We start from the raw sequence: 22,830 nt of genomic DNA, 5'->3' as shown, positions 1-22,830 counted from the left end.
TTACAGTGACAAAACAGTATGTTGCTATCATTAGTTCTATGAGATGTTGTAAAATTGAATCTGAAAAAAACATCTGAACCTGGTGAGAAAAGTTATGGAGAAATATTTACATAGTCTAAGCTGACCTAGGTCCCTTGTCTCTTCTTTGTAGGGCTTTGGTAATGGAACTGTAAAGTTTTTCTGTTACTTTGAAGGCCTGAAAGTGTGATGAACCTGGAATTCATTGCTAATGGTTGAGGCACTCCTACCAGCTTCTGCCTACTGCGGTGTTTTGGAAATGGGGGGTTCTTGTGGTCAGAGTAATTGTGCTGAAAACTTTGATGTTTCTGTGTTCTAACACCTTGCCACTTCTTTGATAGTGTGGTTGGTACTGGGGGCCAATGAATTGGGAAGATGCAGAGATGAAGCTGAAAGGCAAGCCTGATGGTTCTTTTCTGGTACGAGACAGCTCCGATCCTCGTTATATCCTGAGCCTCAGTTTCCGATCACAGGGTATCACTCACCACACCAGAATGGAGCACTACAGAGGTGAGAGGTGCTGGCATTTGAAGGCAGCCTTCTTTCCCCTTTGGCTTTTTCTACCTTTGCTATCTGATTTTCTCATTGGAAGGATTCACAGAAATGGAACTGTGAGTAGGTAGGAAAATCTCAGGGACTCAACTGAATATTGATATATGGGCACTGATTTCGATCACAAGAAATATTGGTGGGGATGGTGAGGAACATACATGTTCCATTTAAAAGTTTTCTCAGCATCTTGTCTCCTAAATAGAGTCTGAAGAAGACTATTGAAGAACAGAATAAAGCCAGTAAAACTCTCTTCGTAGCAGGAAGAAATAACCTAGGACCATGAGACAGATTCTCCCAAGCTTTGGTTCATGATTAAACTTACCATCTAGAGATATTAGTCATGTATATAAAGAGGAGAATTTGTTGATCCTATGACTGTTCTGTTCTGAATTTCTTTGCATGGCAGTCACATCAATGATAATTATGTCTTTTCCTGGTCAGCTTTGTAGTCTTGTAGGAAATAGTCATCAAAACTCTATGAGAATTTGTGGAATCAACATACCGTCTGTCTTCCTCTGTGGTCAGGTTGTGCTTAATATTCCAGTCATGTCGAGAAGCTGACTTGTTCAGTACTGCTGTCTGGATGGACTTTGCATCAGGACATTTGGTATTTGATTTGGGCCACAAACTTGTAATGGTTATTGGTGGCGGGGCTGGCTAACACATACTTTGTCAAAATACCTGCAATATGCTACAGATTTTAAAAATGTGGAGAACTCTGGGGAGTTTTATGGACTTGCCCCTCCGATTCCTCTTGCTCTTCCCACATGTGATGAATCTTAAATGAACTGTATGAGATACAGCATTTCACGTAAGGGGCTCTTTCATGCTCTTCTCAGGCACCACTGTATCTTTCCTGCTCTCAGCCGCGTTCTGCTGAATTAATTTGGTTTCCTTCTCTTGTTAGGCAAGAGGTAGCTGTTTAGGTCAGCATAGCTTTGCCCATGGTTTCCTCTGCCCCCACCTCTGCTTTCAAGATGCATGAAGAGAAAGGAACTTCAGTCCAAAGACTTGAGAGAATTAGAGAACTGTGGGGTAGACTGCTACTTGTTTTCCTGCTGTTCCTAAAAGCAAAAGTCGAATAAACAAAACAAAACGCAAAAATAGCATTTCAGAGTGAAGTGCTTTTATAAACCTATTGAAATTATAAATGACTAGGCCATGGAAATGATGAATAAATGCTTGACCTGTAGGTTCCCGATAGGCGAGATGCCTATCTCAGAGTATTTTCAAATGGTTCTCCAATTACTTTTTGTTCAAAGGAACTTTTCTGCCTTGAATAAATGGAATCTTTAATAGAAGCCCTGGGCCTTTCAGTTTCCAGTTTGCAATGGAACATTTGTCTTCATCTTTTTTTTTTTTTTTTTTGTCTTCATCTTTTTAAGTGATCCCGAAAGAGTAGCCAAGGTTCTCAAATCTGCAGTTCTCTTGAGTGATTAGTATTCCTTTTGTGACTCTCTTGGATTTAGTGTTTTAGTTGAAGTTTTTTTTTTTTTTTTTTTTTTTTTAAGTTATGGGAGTTCAGATTGCTTTTTGCCTTTGGGATTCTAAAGTTTGGGGTGGGATCTTTGTAATATGTTGGGGTGTGGGATTTTAGAAGTTACAGAAGGAAAAGACTTAGAGTTTGATTTTTGTGCTTAACACATACATGAATGAGTGTGATCCACAAAACCGCTGTTCCTGTCTTTCCTATTCTATGCATACTTGAAGATTTAAATCTTCTTGAGGAATGTCATTTAAACTCACTTTAGCATAGCTGCCTTTTCTTTATGGTCTGTGGTTTAAAGATTAGTGTTCATACTCAACAAAATCTTTTTATATCTTTTTCTGACTCAAATTTATTATTGTTTAACAGAAACATTGTAAGACATAATTTATATATTATTAAAAGCAACATCTTTCTTTCCATTAGTTGTAGAACAAGCAGGAACAGGGACCTCTGACTCAGCTTGACCACAAGCTACTTTTCCAGGAGGGAAAATCATTAAAATGTTCAAGCCAGCTTCTCAAGTCTTCCTAAAGTAAGTTTTGCATTTTTACCTCTCCTTAACTTTCCATGGCAGGAACCTTCAGCCTGTGGTGTCATCCCAAGTTTGAGGATCGCTGTCAATCAGTGGTGGAGTTCATTAAGAGGGCCATCATGCACTCCAAGAATGGGAAGTTTCTCTATTTCTTGAGATCCAGGGTTCCAGGTAAGGCTATCGTTACATTAATTATTTAGCTTACTTGGGTATGATCAAGCATAATATCCACTCCCCACCCCTCCCCTCCGTCTTCTCCCACAGTTATTCAAAGCTTTATATTAATTATTTAACTGAGTATGATCGTGCAGGATCTCTACCTCCACTCCTGCACCCACTCACCCAAAAAACCCCCAAACCAGAAACACTTAAAGCTTTTTTTCCTGGCTCTTGTAGCATCCACTCTTCCTCGAGCCTAGTGGGTAATATCCTGTCCTTATACGTTAATCCCCCAGGAGCCTGGTGGGCTATAGTCCGTGGGGTCACGAAGAGTTGGACACGGCTGACTAACACACATATTGAGAAGGAATCTTTGCTTCTCTGATCACGTGAATGAGAAAACTGATCCTGCCTCTGATGTCTGGGTGTCATGTATTCACGTTTAACTTTCAGAGGTCTTTCCTTGTTCCTGATCCAGGCATCTCACATTTACATGTGAAACAGAGAGCTCTAGGGTCATTTTCATGGGAAACTGGGAAAGTAAAAGAGTCTTCACTAGAAATGGGAGTGTCAAGGAGGCTGAATTTAATAGCAGTCTGCCCTGGATTCTGTGCATTTGTACTGAAATTTTTGTTAGAGAGTACTTTGTTGTGTCCTGTATCCCTGCCAGTATTGAATTCAGAGACTAGTCTCGGTTTGGGAGCATTGGCAGTCCCTATCCTGCCCACTAAATAGGGGGTATCTATATCATCTTTGTTGAAGGCTGGGTTGAAGGGATGGTTTGGAGGAATCTGCTTTTATAATGTTGGAAAAAAGTAAAATGAGGAATTTGTAAGATAGAAACGGAACTTCAAATGAGAACATCATGCTTTCCCACTGAATCAGATTAAGATTCTTAAACTGGGTGTCAAGAAATTGCTCTAAAAAGAAGTTATAGGGACGCCTCTGGCGGAACATCAGATGATATCCGGAACATCAGTTGAGCCAGGTTACAGGAATGTGTTTTATGGTCTGGTGATTTCAGTAAGGCGGCAGGGTGTGGGCTGTTAACTCGCACTTCATCGACTACTTGCATCAGTGCTGTCAGCACAGTTGGGTCTCATGCAGTTGACTTGGTTAAATGGAAAAAGTTAGAATCCTTTCTTACAGGAACTGATTCTGCCTAGCCATTTTTAGAGTTTGTGGCTTTGGGGGGGTGTTTATTTAATAAACAGTATCAAATAAACTCAGTATCAAAAAGAAGCTACTTCTCCACCTCAGAGCGGAGAAGGCAATGGCACCCCACTCCAGTACTCTTGCTTGGAAAATCCCATGGATGGAGGCACCTGAAAGGCTGCAGTCCATGGGGTCGCTGAGGGTTGGACACGACTGAGCGACTTCACTTTTACTTTTCACTTTCATGCATTGGGGAAGGAAATGGCAACCCACTCCAGTGTTCTTTCCTGGAGAATCCCAGGGACGGGGGAGCCTGGTGGGCTGCCGTCTGTGGGGTCACACAGAGTCGGACACGACTGAAGTGACTTAGCAGCAGCAGCGGAAGCCACCTCAGAGAGGGATTCCCAGGTGGCTCAGTGGTAAAGAATCCCCCTGCCAATGTAGGAGACACAGGTTTGATTCCTGGGTTAGGAAGATCCCCTGGAAGAGGAAATGGCAACCCGCTCTAGTATTCTTGCTGGGAAAATCCAATGGACAGAGGAGCCTGGCGGGCTACAGCCCTTGGGGTCGCAAGAGTCTTAGGCGACTGAGCACATACACTACCCTCAGAGAGCTCTTAGCTTCAAAAAGGGGTCAGGTAGGAAGAGAAGGCAAGAGCCCATGTTAAAGTCTATATAAAGCCTGGTGGCGATTGACAGGGACAGGGTGGGTAGTCATCTCTGTTTGTGGGTGGATCCTCTCAGAGGACTCGGGAGTCTGGAGCATGTATCACTTGTAGAATATTGAGAGACTTCATGGAATCTTGGACTCCTCAGGTATAGCTCATTCATTCCACAAATGTGCCTTGTCTGCAGAAATTTTAAGTAAGATTTTTAACACTGCTGAAGGTCAGTACCTGTAGTGGTTGCTGCTATTTGTTATGTGCCTGCCTACGATGTGCCAGGTATTTTGTCAGGATCTTTATTAAATATCTCTTAATTTCTTGCAACAGCTTCAAAGTTAGCTAATAGATTGGTCTCTCGAAAAAAAAAGTTTGTTTTTTTTTTTTTAATTTTGTCAATGAAGAAACTAAGGGTGTCTCAAAAGTGAAGCCACTTACTCTAAAGGTTACTCAGCTAATTAGTGCTGAAGCCAGGATTCAAACCAAGGCCCAACTGACTCCAACTCCTGTGCTTTACTTCCCACCTTCTGCTATGGGAAAAAAAATAGCAGTAAGCAAGTTGCAGATTGAGTTTCCTGGCATAAAGGGAGGACATAAAGAAGTCAGAATTGTGTTTATCTGTGGATAAACACGGTGGAGAGTGTCTTTCTAGGATACAAGTAGGATATCTATTTGCACTTAAAATTGTAATCAAATTGAGAAGGGAAAGCAAATTAGTTTGCCCCTAGACCATAAGTGACTTCTCTTTGAAAGATTGGGACACAGAAGGCCAGGTCAGCGTTCTCCTTTACCATTGTTTGCTGCCTCCCTTTGCTTATCAGCGGTCTAGGCATTCTGTAAGGCTGACTTTATTAGGGGAGAGGATTCCCGTGAGGAGGTGGTAGTCATTAGATTTAGGTTGAGCTCTGTCAGTTTATACCAGGGATTATATCTCAGGGGATGGTAAAAGGAGCCCTTTTGTTTAGACTTTGGGATGCTGGTAACTGCCTACAAGGGGCTCGTATTGTTTCATTTAACCTTTATGAGATCCCTTGAAGGAATGTTACAGTCTCTCCCTCCTTTTTTATCTTTTTAAAAATACAGATTAAGAAACCGATGCACAGTGAATTACAGAGTCAGAATGCAGAGGCAGGTTTTTCTGGCTCAAATCTAGAGCTGAATGTACTAGCAGCATATCCAGCCTGGTGCAAAAGGAGGCCAGGGATTATAGGGATTATAAAGCCAGGCCTAATGAAAGTTCTAGATGGCACCAAGTGAGGAGCAGAAAGAATTTAATAAGTAGAATAATTAGCAGTTGGGGGAGGGATCATTGGTCAAAAGGATGGCCCCTGAGCTTGGTTTGCCCCTTATCTTTTCTCATGACAGTGTTGGAGCATGGTCATGATAAATCTGAGGTTGCTGATTGCATCTCAGTCTGGTCCGATTCACAGTAGTAAGCTAAACACCTAACACCAAGCAGCAGTCTCCAAAAGAGAATGTGATTGGATTAGCACAAAACTTCTGATGCTGTGAGAGCCAAACTCTACTTCAATGTGTTCTTCTTAGTTGGAAGAATCTCCATCATCTCTGAAGTGCCTGAAGAGAGAATATTTTTTGTTTTTTTATCACACTTTGAGTCAGACACTCTAAGGAAATCAATTGCTTCCTCTTTTGTACTATCATTAAGACTATAATTAATTGTTCAGTGATATATTTTCCTTGTATCTCAGATTTCTCAATTCAGTCCTGTTAATAGACATTTGGGGTTGGATATTTCTGGTCTTCAGGGAATAGTTTGTTGTGGGAGAAAGACCTGGGTGTTTGGGTGCTCAAGACCTGAAAGACATTCTTATTACTTTTTTTCTGAAAGAGATTCATCATGCCTGTGTGCATGCGTGCTAAGTCACTTTAGTTGTGTCTGACTCTGCAACCCCATGAACTGTAGCCCATGAGGCTCCTCTGTCAGTGGGGTTTTTCAGGCAAGAATACTGGACTGGGTCGCCATGCCCTCCTCCAGTGGTTCTTCCCAACCCAGGGATCAAACCCATATCTCTTACATCTCCTGCATTGGCAGCTGGTTTCTTTACAACTTGAGCCACGTGGGAAGCCCTCATGCCTAACCCTGGTCCTTTTAGGGGACAGAGAAAAGAGCAAAGTGGCTGAAAATTGGATTTGTGCATGGCATCCTGGCATGAGGACAGAGGAAAGTTCTTCATGACCACTGTTGTATCTTGCTTTTCCCTTTCAGCTGCACTGGTGTCTTATGTTGGACTTATCTTCATTCCTGACCTCTTCTGTGAAACATGCTTTGGATATCAGAGCTCCAATTGTTTGCTGTGTTTGGGGGCAAACAGTGAACAGTCAAGTTGACACTAGGGAATATCAGAGAATTAACAGGTTTCAAATTGCTGTTTGTGAACCTAAGTCTAAAAATAACACAATTAAATAGGCAAGTATATATGGTCATTAAAATTTAAGTAAGCAAACAGTCAGATAATAGTATGCTACTATTATCCTGACCTCTTTAAGTACAAGTCCTATAGTACTGTCTTTGGGAATAAATAATTAGGTACATAAATTACTTTTGTCTCTGAAACGTCATGTTGAGTTTAGCAGTATTACAACCAACCTTCCAAAAGCTTTCTGTTCATCATAGTGTAATTTTCTAAAGACTGGAAATAGATGGGGAAACAGTGGAAACAGTCAGACTTTATTTTTCTGGGCTCCAAAATCACTACAGATGGTGACTGCAGCCATGAAATTAAAAGACACTTACTCCTTGGAAGGAAAGTTATTACCAACCTAGATAGCATATTCAAAAGCAGAGACATTACTTTGCCAACAAAGGTTCGTCTAGTCAAGGCTATGGTTTTTCCTGTGGTCATGTATGGATGTGAGAGTTGGACTATGAAGAAGGCTAAGCGCCGAAGAATTGATGCTTTTGAACTGTGGTGTTGGAGAAGACTCTTGCGAGTCCCTTGGACTGCAACAAGATCCAACCAGTCCATCCTAAAGGAGATCAGCCCTGGGATTTCTTTGGAGGGAATGATGCTGAAGCTGAAATTCCAGTACTTTGGCCACGTCATGCGAAGAGTTGACTCATTGGAAAAGACTCTGATGCTGGGAGGGATTGGGGGCAAGAGGAGAAGGGGATGACAGAGGATGAGATGGCTGGATGGGATCACTGACTCGATGGACATGAGTCTGAGTGAACTCCAGGAGTTGGAGATGGACAGGGAGGCCTGGCGTGCTGCGATTCATGGGGTGGCAAAGAGTCGGACACGACTGAGCGACTGATCTGATCTAATCTGATATTTAAAGCATATGAGTGAAAAGGTAAAATTCAAAGAGGCATTTGAACCCAGAATTATTTTAAAACCACTTGAGTTTAAATATATTCAGGAGAGAAATCCATGTGTGAATTTTTTTTTAATGGTATATGAGGAGAGGGCCAACCAGTGGTGTGGGTGGGTGGATGAGGGCTTTTGTTATTGTTCAGTTGCTAAGTCGAGTCCAACTCTTTGGGACCCCATGAACTACAGCACACCAGGCTCCTCTGTCCTCCACTAATCTCTTACCATTTGCTCAAATTCGCGTCCGTTGAATTGCTGATATGATGTAACCATCTCATCCTCTGTCATCCCCTTCTCCTCCTGCCTTCAATCTTTCCCAGCATCAGGGTCTTTTCCAATGAGTCATCTCTTCACATCAGGTGGCCAGAGTATTGGAGCTTCAGCTTCAGCATGAGTCCTTCCAATGAATATTCAGGGTTGATTTCCTTTAGGATGGACTGGTTTGATCTCCTTGGTATCTAAGGGACTCTCAAGAGTCTTCTCCAGCACCGCAGATTGAAAGCATCAGTTCTTCAGCACTCAGCCTTCTTTATGGTCCAACTCTCACATTCATACGTGACTACTGGAAAAACCATAGCTTTAAGTATATATGGACCTTTGTTGTTAAAGTCATGTCTCTGCTTTTGAATAGACTGTCTAGGTTTGTTATAGCTTTTCTACCAGGGAGCAAGTGTCTTTTAATTTCATGGCTGCAGTCATCATCCACAGTGATTTTGGAGCCCAGGAAAATAAAGTCTGCCACTGCTTTCACTTTCTCCCCTTTTATTTGCCATGAAGTGATGGGACTGGATACCCTGGACCTAGTTGTTCTAATGCTGAGTTTTAAGCCAGCTTTTTCACTCTCCTTTTTTGACCCTCATCAAGAGGCTCTTTCGGAGAAGGCGATGGTACCCCACTCCAGTACTCTTGCCTGGAAAATCCCATGGACAGAGGAGCCTGGTAGGCTGTAGTCCATGGGGTTGCAAAGAGTCGGACATGACTGAGTGACTTCACTTTCACTTTTTACTTTCATACATTGGAGAAGGAAATGGCAACCCACTCCAGTGTTCTTGCCTGGAGAATCCCAGGGACGGCCGAGCCTGGTGGGCTGCCATCTATGGGGTCACACACAGTCGGACACGACTGAAGCGACTTAGCAGTAGCAGTAGAAGAAGCTCTTTAGTTCTTTACTTTCTACCATTAGAGTGGTATCATCTGCATATCTGAAGTTTTTGATATTTCTCCTGGAATCTTGATTCCAGCTTGTGATTCATCCAGCCCGGCATTTCGCATGATGTACTCTACATAGAAGTTAAATAAGCAGGGTGATAGTATACACTCTTGTCATACTCCTTTTCCAATTTTGAGCCTGTCAGTTGTTCCTCGTCCAGTCCTACCTGTTGCTTCTTGACCTGCAAACAGGTTTCTTAGGAGACAGATAATGTGGTCTGGTATTCCTGTCTCTAAGAATTTTCCATATTTTTTTGTGATACACACAGTCAATGCATTAGCATAGTCAGTGAAGCAGAACTACATGTTTTTCTGGAATTCTTTTGCTTTCTCCATGATCCAACAAATGTTGACAATTTGATCTCTGGTTCCTCTGCCTTTTTGTAAACCCAGCTTGTACATCAGGAAATTCTTGGTTCACATACTGCTGAAGCATGGCTTGAAGGATTTTGAGCATAGCCTTGCTAGCATATGAAATGAACACTGTTGTTTGATAGTTTGAGCATTCTTTGGCATTGCGTTTCTTTGATATTGGAATGAAAACTGACCTTTTCCAGTCCTGTGGCCACTACTGAGTTTTCTATATTTGCTGGCATACTGAGAGCAGCACTTGAAGAGCATCATCTTTTAGGATTTTAAATAGCTCACCTGGAATTCCATCACCTCCACTATCTTTGTTCATAGTAACACTTCCTAAAGCCCACTTGACTTCACACTCCAGGATGTCTGGCTCTAGGTGGAGTGACCACACTATTGTGGTTATCTGAGTCATTAAGATCTTTTTTATATAGTTCTTCTGTGTATTCTTGCCACCTCTTTTTAATCTTTTCTGCTTCTGTTAGGTCCTTACTGTTCCTGTCCTTTATCATGCTCATCCTTGCATGAAATGTTCTGTTGATAGCTCCAGTTGTTTTGGAGAGATCGCTAGTCTTTCTCCTTCTGTTGTTTTCCTGTTTCTTTACTTATTCATTTGAGAAAGGCTTCTTACCTCTCCTTGCTATTCTCTGGAACCCTGCATTCAGCTGGGTGTATCTTTCCCTTTCTCCCTTGCCTTTTCCGTTTCTTCTTTCCTCAGCTATTTGTAAAGCCTCCTCAGACAACCACTTTGCCTTGTTGCATTTCTTTTGGATAGTTTTGGTCACTGCGTTCTATACCGTGTTACGAACTTCCTTCTATAGTGCTTCAGGCACTCTACAGATCTAATTCCTTGAATCTATTCGTCATCTCCACCATATAATTAAAAGGGATTTGATTTAGATCATACCTGAGTGGCCTAGTGATTTTCCCTACTTTCTTCAATTTAAGCCTGAATTTTGAAATAAGGAGCTCATGATCTGAGCTTATGTTTCCATCGTGTAGTGGTTAGCAGGTCAGCTTTACATGCAGAAAGTCCTGGTTTCGACCCCCCGGGGAACCAGCCCCTGAGGGTGAGGGTTACAGTGCTTTAAAAATATAAGCGTTCGATTTGAAGGGATAGGGGTGAGAAGTCAAGGACTAAGAGAGACTGGTCCTGAATCAAGAAGCTGTGACTGTCTTGACAGCACCCCCCGTTAAGACAGTCACATGGGCAGGTGCTCTGGAAGACTCCTGGAGAGCCCTCCTTTGAGGTTCCCTGGGCTAAACTCTTCCTCAGACAGAGCAAGTGCTCAGGGAAGCCCAGCTCTGTTGGTTCTGTGCTGTGAGCAAATTCTCTAAGCTCAGTAGGCCTCAGTTTCTTCATTGTGCAGTGGCGGGTAATAGTGGTATCTGTTGGGGAGCACAGCTTTGAAGACTGAGCTAAATGATTTTAAGATAGGCTTACTTATATAGCATGAAATGTATTTTAATTTTTTTAGAAAGTCTGTTATTAACAACCATGAAAAGGCTTTGGGAGACAATCTGCAAGCTTTAATTTTTTCTTCTCATGGCTTCAAACAAAATTTTAAAACTGTTTGAAATTAAACTCCAAAAATAGATATTTTATTTTCCAACAAGTTGTGTCTACAGAGTTTCATTTGATTCAACAATGGTTGAGAAAAGAATTCTTTCAAAGGTTTTGCAACTCAGATTCTTTCTGAGAGCAGTTTGCTTACCTTCCATAGTCCTTTGTTTATTGAAACAAGAGTATTCTTTATTCTCTTGAACGTGTTTCAGTGTCCCTGCCATTGTGGGTGTCTCCATTCTGTGGCATTGACCCCCGGGGGTTGGAATTTCCCAGCATGGAGCCTGCTGATACTGTGATGAAACATGAGTGTGGGGCTTCCGTTGGGCCTGACTGGCCTTAGTCAGCAGGCACTTGTACACAGAACAGTACCAACTCCAGCTTGCCCAAGCTACTGTAGTTGCTTTTCTTTTAAAAGTATTATCCTGGGCTTCCCAGGTGGCACATCCTGGGCTTCCCAGGTGGCGCAGTGGTAAAGAATCCACTTGCCAAGCAGGAGACGCAAGAGATGCTCGTTTGATCCCTGGGTCGGGAAGATCCGTTGGAGAAGGAAATGGTCAACCCACTCTAGTATTGTTGCCTGGAAAATTCCATGGACAGAGGAGCCTGGTGGGGTACAGTTCATGGGGTTGCAAGGAGTTGGACACAACTGAGCACACACAATTAAAGTGAACCTTTTAAAAAAATAATTCACCAATATGAATATTATTTGGAAGCTGTTTATCTAAAAAAGAAAAAGTATCATCATCTTTTTTTCTGTTCCTGTACCCAACCTAAATTTTCAGAAGTAAGAAGGTTGGTTGGTGGGGGTGGAGAATTGTCGGGGAGTAAAAGGTAGCTAAACCTGACTGTCCAGGCTTGAAGTAAGCGACCGTGTGACCGGCCTGTAAAATTTGATCCTAGCTGCTGCCTTCTGCTTACTGTCTCTCAGTTGGAATTTGGTGGGGACCCCTCTGAACAGCCTTTTTGAGTCCTCACCTTCAAGATATTCTAGATGCTAAACAAGTGTCTCCCATTCCCAACAAGGATGTCTTTGACTGTTGTCCTTGGGCCTGAGATTGGCCACTTGGCTCCAAGCAAAGTCTCTAGCTTGACATTTTTCATTGAGCTGTTTGAAGAGCAAGACTCTTCAGTTGTTAGAAGTCAGGCTGGGGAAGCCCCCTGCCAGAGGATAGGCTCCCCTGAGTATGAAATATGGTGGTAGTACTATGGAAACCAAGTTTTGTGGAAGGGCGTGTTTGCACAGAAGACATATGTGAACTGTAAAGAAGCACCATTTCCGTTCCCTGGATTCTCTTCATAAGGAAGATTATATATAGTTAGCTGCCTTGTCTCATCTGAATATTTCTCTCGGTTTTTGTTCTTGAAGGACTGCCACCAACTCCAGTCCAGTTGCTCTATCCAGTGTCCCGATTCAGCAATGTCAAATCCCTCCAGCACCTTTGCCGATTCCGAATCCGACAGCTCGTCCGGATCGATCACATCCCGGATCTCCCACTGCCTAAGTATGATGGGGTGTTTAGAGCCGGAGCAGGAATGGAGGGTTACTTAAAGGGTCAGTGAGGCCTGCAAGTGGAGTGTACAGGCAGAGCCTGGCAACTCAGAGGCGTCATTTTTCACTTCTCCTGTGTCTTAGCACCTAACTTAGAAATGTCACAGTACAGCCAAGAAGGAGGAAGGTGTGTGCATGTGTCACTTTCCCTTGTGCAGACTCTGTGAAGAGTAGAGTGGAGATGGTAAGAGTGAGGGAGACAGAACTATAATAAGTGAGAAAGTGGGAATTTTCTCAAGTTGGCAGAGACTCTTTGGTGTTGTCTCAACCATATAGGGAATGAAAAGAAGGGAGGGAGGGTTGAATAAAAGTGATCTTTCTTTTTTAAGTTCTGTATAACACTTGTGTGTACCCCTCTTGTATTATTCGTAGGCCTCTGATCTCTTATATCCGAAAGTTCTACTACTATGATCCTCAGGAAGAGGTATACCTGTCTCTAAAGGAAGCGCAGCTCATTTCCAAACAGAAGCAAGAGGTGTTGGAACCCTCCACGTAGCGAGGGGCCCCCTGCTGGTCACCACCAAGGGTATGCATACTCCACCTCACTGTCCAGCCTGGTCTTTTCCTGGGCAGTTATCCTGCACTGGGCCTTGCCCCCTTCCTCCCACCCCATGCACATACCCCAATCCAGGCGTCTGTCCAGAGAGTTGCCACATCTGATCACAGAGTCCCAGGGGGGCACATACCCCAGCGGGGAGAAGAACAAATAGACAAGAGAGGCTTGAGTATTTGCAAAGCAACATGCATGCTAATCACTGAATATATATAAAGAGGAGGACATAGAAGTGCAGCTCTTGGACAAATGACATGTAAAGCAGGAAACCAAAGGGGAAGAAAACTTCATCAAAGGGAACACAAAATGCCCTTAATTGCAACAGGCATGCACTTCAGTGAGAGTTCTACTGTCCCATGGCTTGGAATATGGGGATGAGGAAAAAACAGCTTGCTGTTCTGTTTAAAATTCCATCTGGGCCACTGAAAAGTAAATTGGTGAAAAGAATAAATGAATTAACTAAGGGATTCATTTATGTAAGAGTGTATCCCATTGCTATACTGAGTTTTATTTATTTGTTTTCCCATAAAATACCTTGGAATACTGGTTTGTACAGGTAGATTCTAATTAGTCTTGGGGATTCCCTGGTGGTCCAGTGGTTAGAACTCCATGCTTCCAGTGCTGAGGGCTCCAGTTCGATCCCTGATTGGGGAACTAAGATCCCCACATGCCTCGGAGCTCAGCCAAAAAAAAAAGTCTTCTTAAATTACATTAATGTGAATATTGAAAGTAGAGGTAAGTAGGGAACAGAATTACCAGAAAGTGGTGATTTTGGTAGTAAGGGTTATGTGTAAGATCTCACGTTCTAGTGATCTACTGCTGGGGTCAAAGACTACCCTCACCCCTCTCAGTGGGGAGTGTCCTTTCTAAGCGCTGAATTCTTCTAACCTCATCTGTTTTTAATCCCATCCCCCATACAGAAGAAAGGGGGGAAACCCATAGGTGGGACAGCTTTAGAGTGGAAAGGGGGCTTTAACTCTTCCCACCCTCTCAGCTCTCTTCATAATGGGAGAGAGGGACAACTGGTGTTTTTGTTCCGTGGGTGTTTTGGGGCCATGGCTCAGATGACCCCAGCTATGTGTCTCCTCTTGGCTCTGGATGTCTCTGATCCTGTGCTCTTGAGGGGAGAGCATGTGAGCCAGGACTAGCAGGGGAAGAGGAATGAAGAGAGATCAAGAAATGATAACTCTGGGAGGCAGTTAAGTTTTAACTTAAAGGATCCTGGGCTGGATGTGCAGTTTCTGTGTCAAATCTTCAGTTACAGGCATACCTGGGAGATGTATCACGGGTTCTGTTCCAGACCACTGGAAAAAAGCAAATATCACAATAAAGCAAGTCACTTGATTTTTTTGGTTTCCCAATGCATATAAAGAGTTTTGTCTACACTATACTGTGGTCTGTTAAGTGTGCACTAGCATTATGTCTAAAAAATCTACATACCTTAATTTAAAAATATTTTATTGCTAAAAAATGCTAACCATCATCTGACAACGTGGAGTTCCCACAAACCTTCAACTTGTAAAAGCGCAGCGAAACAAGTTAAATGAGGTTTGCCTGTATTGGCAAGCTGTGTGCGCTCGGAAGTGTCTCCTAAAACATTTAAGGGCTCTGTTGTCTAGGAGGGTTTCTCTGTTTGGTGGCTTTGCAGTGATTAGGGTAGGGAACTAGGGGGACCCACCTACTCATCTGCACTGTTGAGGAATAATTGGCACTGTTCAATTAGAGCACTGCTTCTGTAGGTGCTGTGCCTTAGGAGGAGCCTACACGAGCACATGTATATTCAGAGAGAGGTTAGGGATGGTGGGGACTGTCCACACTTCATAATGCAGGGAATAAATGATTATCATGGACCAGAGAAGTTTTAGGGTGAGAGGGGCTTGGAGGCCAAAAGAAGTGTTTGATAGGTTTTCGTAAGAGTAATCAAACTTATTCTGTGTGGTTCCAGGGAGCCTGGCCGGAACACAGAGTAAGTTATAAACAGAGCTCAGTCTCCAGCTTTATTTCTACTTTATTTTGTTTTTGGTCGCACTGCGCAGCATATAGAACTTTCCTGACCAGGGATTGAACCTGTGCCCCAAGCAGCAGAAGCTTGGATTCTTAATCACTGGACTGTCGGGGAAGTCCTCAGTTTATCTTTAGAAGAACCTTTTGAACAGATCCAAGTATGGAATGGTTTTCCACAGGAGTTAGTGAGTTCCCCATTTGTTGATTCAGCAGACCACTATATATTAAGTAGACAGTATGAATTGAGAAGAGAGTGCTGAGCAAGATAGTCAAAGGCCCTGTTCTCACAGAGCTGCAGTTCTTTAGGGAGGATAGCAACAAGTGAGTCAGGGAATAGGCTAGTTTCAGTTGACTGTACATGTTGTGAGGGAAATTGAGTGAAGTTCAGTGGTTAGTGGTAACATGTCATTCATACTCAAGTTTGAATGATCAGGGAAGGCTCTTGTGAGGAGGTGGCATTTTAGCTGAGATTTGAATATCAAGGAGTTAACTGTGAGAGGACCTGGGAGCAGGCATTCTAGGCAAGAGATCCTCTAAGTACAAAACCCCTGATATGATCAGGCATAGGCTGGGGCTGGCCATTGATCATGAGCGTGGAGGGGCAGTCATGTATTAGTAGAGGATTGCACTGAACTCCTGGGGTCTCTTTTTTGCTGTGACACTGGGGTTGTTGCTTGTAGCAGAGAATAAAGCACCCTGCTGTGCTTGCTCTGAGGACCCCTTGAAAAAACAGGGAAGTTCTCTTGGGAACACTTCCCAAGGGAAAGGCCTTTTAAGCTATGAAATTTGGCCATTAGGATTTCTCGTTGGTCAGACTTGTTTTAATTTCAGAGTTCTTAGTGGCCACTTGGTCTGTGCATGCTGTTTCCTGGAGAATTTCTTGCCAGGGCGCTTGGAGTTACGGGACAGAGTGACAGCTGGCACAGTGCCCTTCTTGAATCGGAAGGTTAATGCCACACCAGCCTTTGTGATGATCTGTCAGCCCTCTTCACTGGCCAGAAGCCGCAGGCTTGCAGCTGTTTCTAGCCTGACTCGCCAGGGATTCCTCCAGGGACTCAGTTCCTTTTTTTGGTCCCTAGAGCAGGTGGGCCTTAGGGGAGAAGCAGAGGGGAAAAGTGAATGGAAAATGAAGGGGAAAGGAAAAGAGAGAAGGGAAGCGGTGTGAGGGGCATCTTTATCTGTCATTTTAGGACCTTTTTTGGTGACCAGGTTGTAGGCTGCTCAGGTCTCCATGGCAAAGGCCACGCTGCATCCCCAGCCACCTGCAGTGTTTGTGGAAGCACTGGGCTCTCCAGGCTCCATTCTCCCTTTGAGCTGTGCTCCTCTACCTCCAGAGGCTGGCCTGTGACTCCGTTTTGATTCCACTGTATTGAGCCACTCTAATTTTCCCCTTTTTTTAACCTAGGCATTTGGTTGCCAAGCTCCAGTTTCAAAGAACGAAATGAAGCCACCATGAAAAGGAGAGTGAGGAAAACAGGAGGGAGTAGGAAGGATTGGGATCCTCTGTGCAAGAGACTGGTTCCCCTCGCCACCCTGGGACTTGGATGAAGCACACCACCGGACTCTGATCAGGGCTCCACCATGTCACATCCAGCCCTGTGCTCCTGGAGCTGGATGAACTCCCCGGAAAACCGGAAGAAGTCTCAACACTGTTCCTTTTTCAGAAGTTTTGTTTTGTATATTTGCATTTCTTGGTACAGAAGACTCACCCTAAAGGCAACTGGGGTTTGTGCCCATTGGATTGGAAGTGGTGCTGAGGGTGAGCAGGTCTTGGGGAGGGAAGGAGAGGAGAGCAGGTTGCCAGTGATGGTCATTCAGCTGGTGCCAAAGGCAGAATTCCAGTCTTCACATTGACCTTGAAGAAGGGGAAAGGAGTCAGAGTGCAGATCAAGTTGGGAGTTTATAATTGAGGAGAACCTGCTTCTCTGTAAGCATGGGTAGCTTTAGCAGGAGCAGGAAAGAAAGGAGGGTGGATAGTCTCAAATAGAAGATGCTGGACAAAACCTGGCACGTGGCCCCACTGGGGAAGTAGTGACTCCTCATATACCTTCCTTCTAAGGTTTAGGAACCTAATTTCAGAATCACCTCTCATAGAAGCTATATTCGTTCTGTTTTACTGAATTCTATGACTTCATGTTAGCCCTGTTCCTCTCCCCTCAACCTCTTCCCTCGAGATAACTTCATTTCACTCTGGTCATGGTAACATCATTTCTATTGCTTCTACCAGCTGTCAAGGCAGTAGTATTTTCATCACCTGAGCAGTTCAGAGCTCCAGTCCCAGGCTGCTGCCGTTAATGGAGCGTGCTTCCAGATTTTTAATGGCAAACGGTACCCATGACTTAGGAGTCAGTGTTCCTTACCTCCATATGTCTGTCAGCTAGTAAGAGGGAATGTGGAGGAGGGTGAGAAAGGAAACTATTGTGCTCTTCCTAGAGAAAGCTCCCTCATGGCTCAGCTTTAATGGGATGTTTGAGATCAGTGATAGGGAGGACAGCATTACAGCTCATCTTAGGTTGGTCTGAAACAGGAGGGAGCAAAGGCTTGTTTATTTTCCTGAGTTCTTTCTAGCAACTCAGACATTTTCCTGAGTTAGATCTTGTTTGCCCTCCTTTGATTGGGAAGTCTGTCAGATGCTGATTTGAGAGCTGCCTCTTTTCCAGATGGAAGTAGAGGAAGAGAGAGAAGAATTCCAGTGCTTTTCTGAACTGGGCCATTGTCAAATCACATAGCAGTATGAGTTTGCTTTTCTGTAGAGTTACTCTGGGGAGAGGTTTGTCATTAAGATGTGAAAATTGAGCTGTTTGATCTTTATTACTCTTTTGCAGTAAGTGTTCCAGTAGACTGCCTCTTTTGGTTCCCCTGTGTTTTTATCTGCCTCATCTAGTGAGAGAAATAATGTCAGGTTTGTGGTTTCCTGATGGTTTAGGGTGAGGCCCCAGTGTTTTGGTGGTTTATAGGACTGCCTCACCTGGAAGCATCGACCTTCTGCCTTACGTCCTGCGTGGAATGACCGTTCCTCCTTTTAGCTGAATAGGGTGGAAATTTGCATTGTTACCTGGCTGTCAAGAGGTAACGCACAAAATGAGCTTTGTAGCATAAACGCAGCCCACCTCTGCTCTGTTGTTTGGCCCCTCTTCTCTCTTTGGCTGTCGTGGTAGTATTACCAACCAGTTAAGATAGTGATCCCAGGAATTGGCTTAACCAATGGGTCTTACCTCTTGAATGTGCAAATTAACTTGCCATCTTGCAGAAAGTGCCACCCACCAAAAGCCTACTGACTGGAATCTATTGAGATCCTCAAGTGGCTGTTCTGCAGCTATCTGAAATCTTTTTTTTAAAAATTACGTTTTAGTGTGCACTTGTCTAGCTCTAGGCTAGCTACTGTGGAAAACACAAGAAGTGGAAGACATATTATCTGGCCTAAGGGAGCTTTTAGGTGACGGCCACATTTGGAGAATGACTCAGCGCAGCAAAGGAGAATCGAGGGCTAGCTCTAAAGAAATTCAGAGTGGGTAAGATCATGGAAGGCCAGATGGTCTAGGAAAGCTCTGGGGCTGTGAGACTTTGGTTTTTAGGTGAGGGGAGGACACTGAGAAATGCAGGAACAAGAGCACACAAGCAGATACCTGCACAGCGTGTACTGAACAGTGCACAGCCCCAAGTTAGAGCAGTGGCATCAAAGAATACTTTTTCTGTGCTGTGGTCTAGACCAAAACTTCCTAGTCATCAGGTAGATGTGAATGCTGAGGGGTTATGATGGCAAGGTGGAGCCCAGAGCCAGAAGTCAGCCAGGGGCCCCTGCCCTGCCCGTGGCTGGGGCTTCACTGCTCTCAGCTTAGCCAGATGGAGGGAGGCAGAACCCTGGACCCATTGTGGTACCAGCGGTTTCCACTGGAGAATCTGTACTCAGGTACAAAACCAAACCAGCTGAGGAGGCGTGACCCACCCTCAACCACCATCCTTTCTCCTGCCGGGAAGGGTGGTGACCGTGTCTGTGATCTGTCTGTGCATGAGTCACAGCCCAGGCGATACCCTACTTCTTCCTCAGTAGAGTGGCTACAGAACAGAATTGTGCCGGAGGAGACAGGCTCCATCCAGAGGTGAGGAGGAAGGGCACCAGCCCGGTCAAAGTCAACAGGGAGAGGGAGCAGGAGCAGCTGGCTGTTGTCAGCACCTCCCCTTCACCCGCCGGCCGTACCCCTGGCCCTCTACCAGTTCTGTGTAGTGCTAATTGAAAAGCAGTCTGCAGAAGGAACTCATTCCTTTTTGGTTGTTTTATTTTTAACTCACAGACTGGAAAAGGCTCTCACTTCTAGGGACCCGTCATTGGTTGTGGCTAGGTGATGTCAGTACCTCGGATCTGCCTGTTTAACCTTTGCTTGTTTATGACTGATCTACTGTAACCTTCCTCAGGACAGGTGTGAACCACTGTGATCTAGTGACAGTTACCGCTACAACTTGCTATTACTTGAATTTCGTGTGCTGTGGTCACACAGGAGTGAGGAGGTATGGGGTCTTTGGTGTGGGACTAGATAAATAGGTGACGACTAGGTCTTAGGGACAGTTGGCGATGACCTTGGTCTGGTTGCCTGCCTGTGCCTAGATACAGTGAGTGTGACACCCTGGAAAGCCAGCCCTGGGTGGCAGCTCCCAGCCTCATGAGGGCAGAGGCATAGTGGGGAGCCCATCACCATAGTTTCTTCTGCTTTCATGCTTGTCCCTGGGGCTGATTCCACAAGCCCCTTATTAAGGTTGGGAGTGATGTGGGGATGGCCACAGAACCCCTATGCTTCCAGAAAGAACTGGCGAGAGGCAGGGTGGTTAGTGTTCCCAGATCCAGGGTGAAAGACTACAGCAAAGCTGGGTGCCAGCCTTGAAGCCCTCACCCCGGGACCCAGAAGAACATGGCCTGCTTGAAACCCTTGACCCTGGTAGGAAATGGCAATTGGAGGAACTTGCCCCTTAGGTTAGATTCCCCGCTGCCCTACTGCCTCTCCCTAGGGGTTGAGCCTTGAAGTTAGAGGCCTCAGCACTGGGACATACAGCTCTGCTGCTGGAAGGAGGTCTGAAAGTCTCTGTGTGTGCGTATGTGTGTGTCTTTATTTGCAGAAGTCTTGCCACTAATGGGGGTGTGGAGAGCATCCCCACTGAGGGGAGACCTGCTGTTTGTTGTCCACTTCTAAGAGAATGACATGCCCCTGTCCCTAAGGGAGGAGCTTTTGAGTTAGACATTTTCCCTATGGGAATCCTCTTGGTTTGGTTCGTGGGGAAGGGGGAAGTGGAGAAGTGATTTTTAGCTCTAATTGTCGACACAGCTGTTCTTACACGGAATTTGTGCTATTGCATACATGGAGCCATCTTTCTTTTCACTGCAGCAGTGTTTATCAGTAGTTCAAAATGATTTATTTGCTCCTGGGGAGTAAAACCTTTTTTATTAAAAAAGAAAAAGAAAAAAAAAAGCATGCCCCCCTCCCCCCATGATAGCTATAGGATTATTGGGCCACACAGCTCAAGAAGGCAAAGTCAAATCTGCCAGTCCCCGCGATCTATCCTGTTTTGACATTAAAGTCTTCATGCTCAGCACAAAATGGCAGGAGGCCTTGATAAGAGTGAAGCCTTGGGAGGTGTGAGGTGAGAGTTGGAGCATAGAGACAGAGGCACTGGGGACTCAGATGCTGCAGTTAGAAAAATAGAGTAAGGAACTGTATTTAAATTATCGATTCTCTATAATCTGCCAGGGAAAGACCTTTCTTTACACACAGATTCCATATTGTCTTTGTCTTTTTCATGCTTCTTGACCTTCCTGGTAGGTGCCCCTGAATTCTTCCTGTTTCCCATCTCTGCGCCTTCTCCCATTCCTTCCCGCTCTGGTCCCCCTCCCAGGAAGCCAGTCCTGCATGCTGAGTCTGTGACATACCTCCATGCCCATTTCATCTTCTTAAGAGGGTACCTGGAATTGCTTCCGCCCCCCTCCTACCCCCTCTTTCAAAATGCTGAGGGGGCAGGCAAACAGCAGCCAGTCTGGGCAGTGAATGTCTGCTCGCAGCTGGACTGCGATCCTAGTTGCTCCTGGAGATGGAGTGTAATTGAACTTAGGACACTTCTGCCCCAGGAGATCACAAACCACACAGCCCCGCACCGAGCTGCATCCTAAGCCCCCTACTCGGTTCAGGTGGAGCGGGAAGGCTGGTCTGACTACTCCATCCCTGGTGCTCCCTTGAACAGGGACCTGCCCCTCACTGTTAGGCCCAGAACCTTTTCCAAGGGACAAGCATAATCCAGGCACCGCTCTGTGGGCAGGCCTGTTGGAATGCCCAAACTGGTGCTGCCCGTGGCACAGCCACTGCTGTACATTTTCTGGTTGTTTTTAAGGAGCTCAATGAAGAGGGGTGTCAATCTGGGCTCGGGGTGGTTGCCAGTTCTTCACCAGAAGGGGAGCCACATCCCCCTGCAACCACTTCCGTCCTCTTCTGCCACCCCACCCTCCTCCAAGCCAAAGCGCAGCCTGGCTTTTGTCTTCCCATTTAGTTTTTCTCCTTTCCTCAACCTTTTTGTGCTTAATTTATTAAAATATTTGCTGTATAATTTATTTTCATAAACTATAAAAAATTACTAAATGGTTAAAATAGACTTGCAGGCCAATCTTAAATGGGGTGGGAGGGTCTGAGGGTGGGGTGGGGAAAGGGAAAGATGTTTTGATATAAACAAAACAAATGCACTTTGGATGTGTTTTGGTATTTTTCTGGGGCTAGATGGGGGGTGTTGGGATGTCCCTGTAGATTAGTTCCAGAATGGGGTGTCTGTATATACTGTATTAATAGGCATGTTGACTCTTGTAAAGGGACATTAGTAGCTGCTGCAGGTCCTGTTTGGAAAACCCATGTACAATTCCCGGTTTTTTGTAAAGTGTCAGTGCGGGAGACATTTGACTCTTGTGTTTGTATCTCCTTTTTATGATTGCTGTACTGACCCGTGTCTTTTTGCGGAAGGGGTGAAAAGAGATTTGAAATAAAAATGTTTAGAAATTATTTCATGTTATTTGGGTGGTTGTTTCTCAGTCCCTCTCTCATCTCATGACTCCTCACACCATAACGACCCATTTAGGGTCAGATGGCCCACCCTGGCACTCAGGGAATCCCTGTGATGTCAGCTAAACAGATCACATCCAGAAGTGGTCTTGTCAGAATCAGAGAGATTGGAAAATTCTTGAGGCTGATGGCCATTGCTCATAGCTACTTTCTCCTTCCCTAGGAAGTGCAGGAGAATTCCAGAGAGCTTTCTGGGCCTTTCTGCTCTATTTTGGGGGAGTTCATACTGCATATCGTAATGGACATTCCTAGTTTATATCTAGACTGGCAGTCAAGGTTTTTCATGAGTTTAACCTGTGTCCCTCCTGTCTTTCTAGCCTACTCCCTTTTGAGCGGTCCTCTTTGGAGAGGAAAGGACTAGAAATGTTTCTCTGATTGTGGCTACTTGGAGCCACTCAAATCTTTCCTCTTAACTTTCTCACCCAGTCTGTCTCCAAGTTCCCCACTTAGAAGGCTGGTGTGCTAACCTTGGCACATTTTGGAGAGTTTTCTGCAGTTTCTCTGCATCCCAGCGTGGAAAGCACACTCAAGTGAGCTGAAACCCTGGTTCTCAGCTGTGGCGTTGTCTTAGGGTTGATTAGAGTGCCCCAGGAAGGAGTCTCAGG

General features: G+C 44.7%; 1 protein-coding gene across 4 annotated transcripts in view; it reads left to right on the top strand.

Moving 5' to 3' along the window:
• SOCS7 (suppressor of cytokine signaling 7) overlaps positions 1 to 22,165 on the top strand; it is a 37,381-nt gene extending 15,216 nt beyond the window's left edge. For 3 of the 4 annotated variants that reach the window (XM_045164802.1, XM_045164804.1, XM_045164803.1), the window contains 5 exons: positions 360 to 528; positions 2,634 to 2,762; positions 12,398 to 12,533; positions 12,953 to 13,106; positions 16,543 to 22,165. In XM_045164802.1, coding sequence (XP_045020737.1) covers positions 360 to 528; positions 2,634 to 2,762; positions 12,398 to 12,533; positions 12,953 to 13,076 — 558 coding nt within the window. In that variant the 3' untranslated portion in view covers positions 13,077 to 13,106; positions 16,543 to 22,165. Of the gene's footprint in view, positions 1 to 359; positions 529 to 2,482; positions 2,610 to 2,633; positions 2,763 to 12,397; positions 12,534 to 12,952; positions 13,107 to 16,542 lie in introns of those variants that run through there. The other variant, XM_045164805.1, reaches the window with a different exon arrangement.
• Positions 22,166 to 22,830: the final 665 nt, after the last annotated feature.

This window comes from Bubalus bubalis, chromosome 3 (assembly GCF_019923935.1).
Source record: "Bubalus bubalis isolate 160015118507 breed Murrah chromosome 3, NDDB_SH_1, whole genome shotgun sequence".
NCBI classification, from domain to species: Eukaryota; Metazoa; Chordata; class Mammalia; order Artiodactyla; family Bovidae; genus Bubalus; species Bubalus bubalis.
Note: the sequence above shows the minus strand (reverse complement) of the source record. Positions and strands in the feature narration are given on the sequence as shown.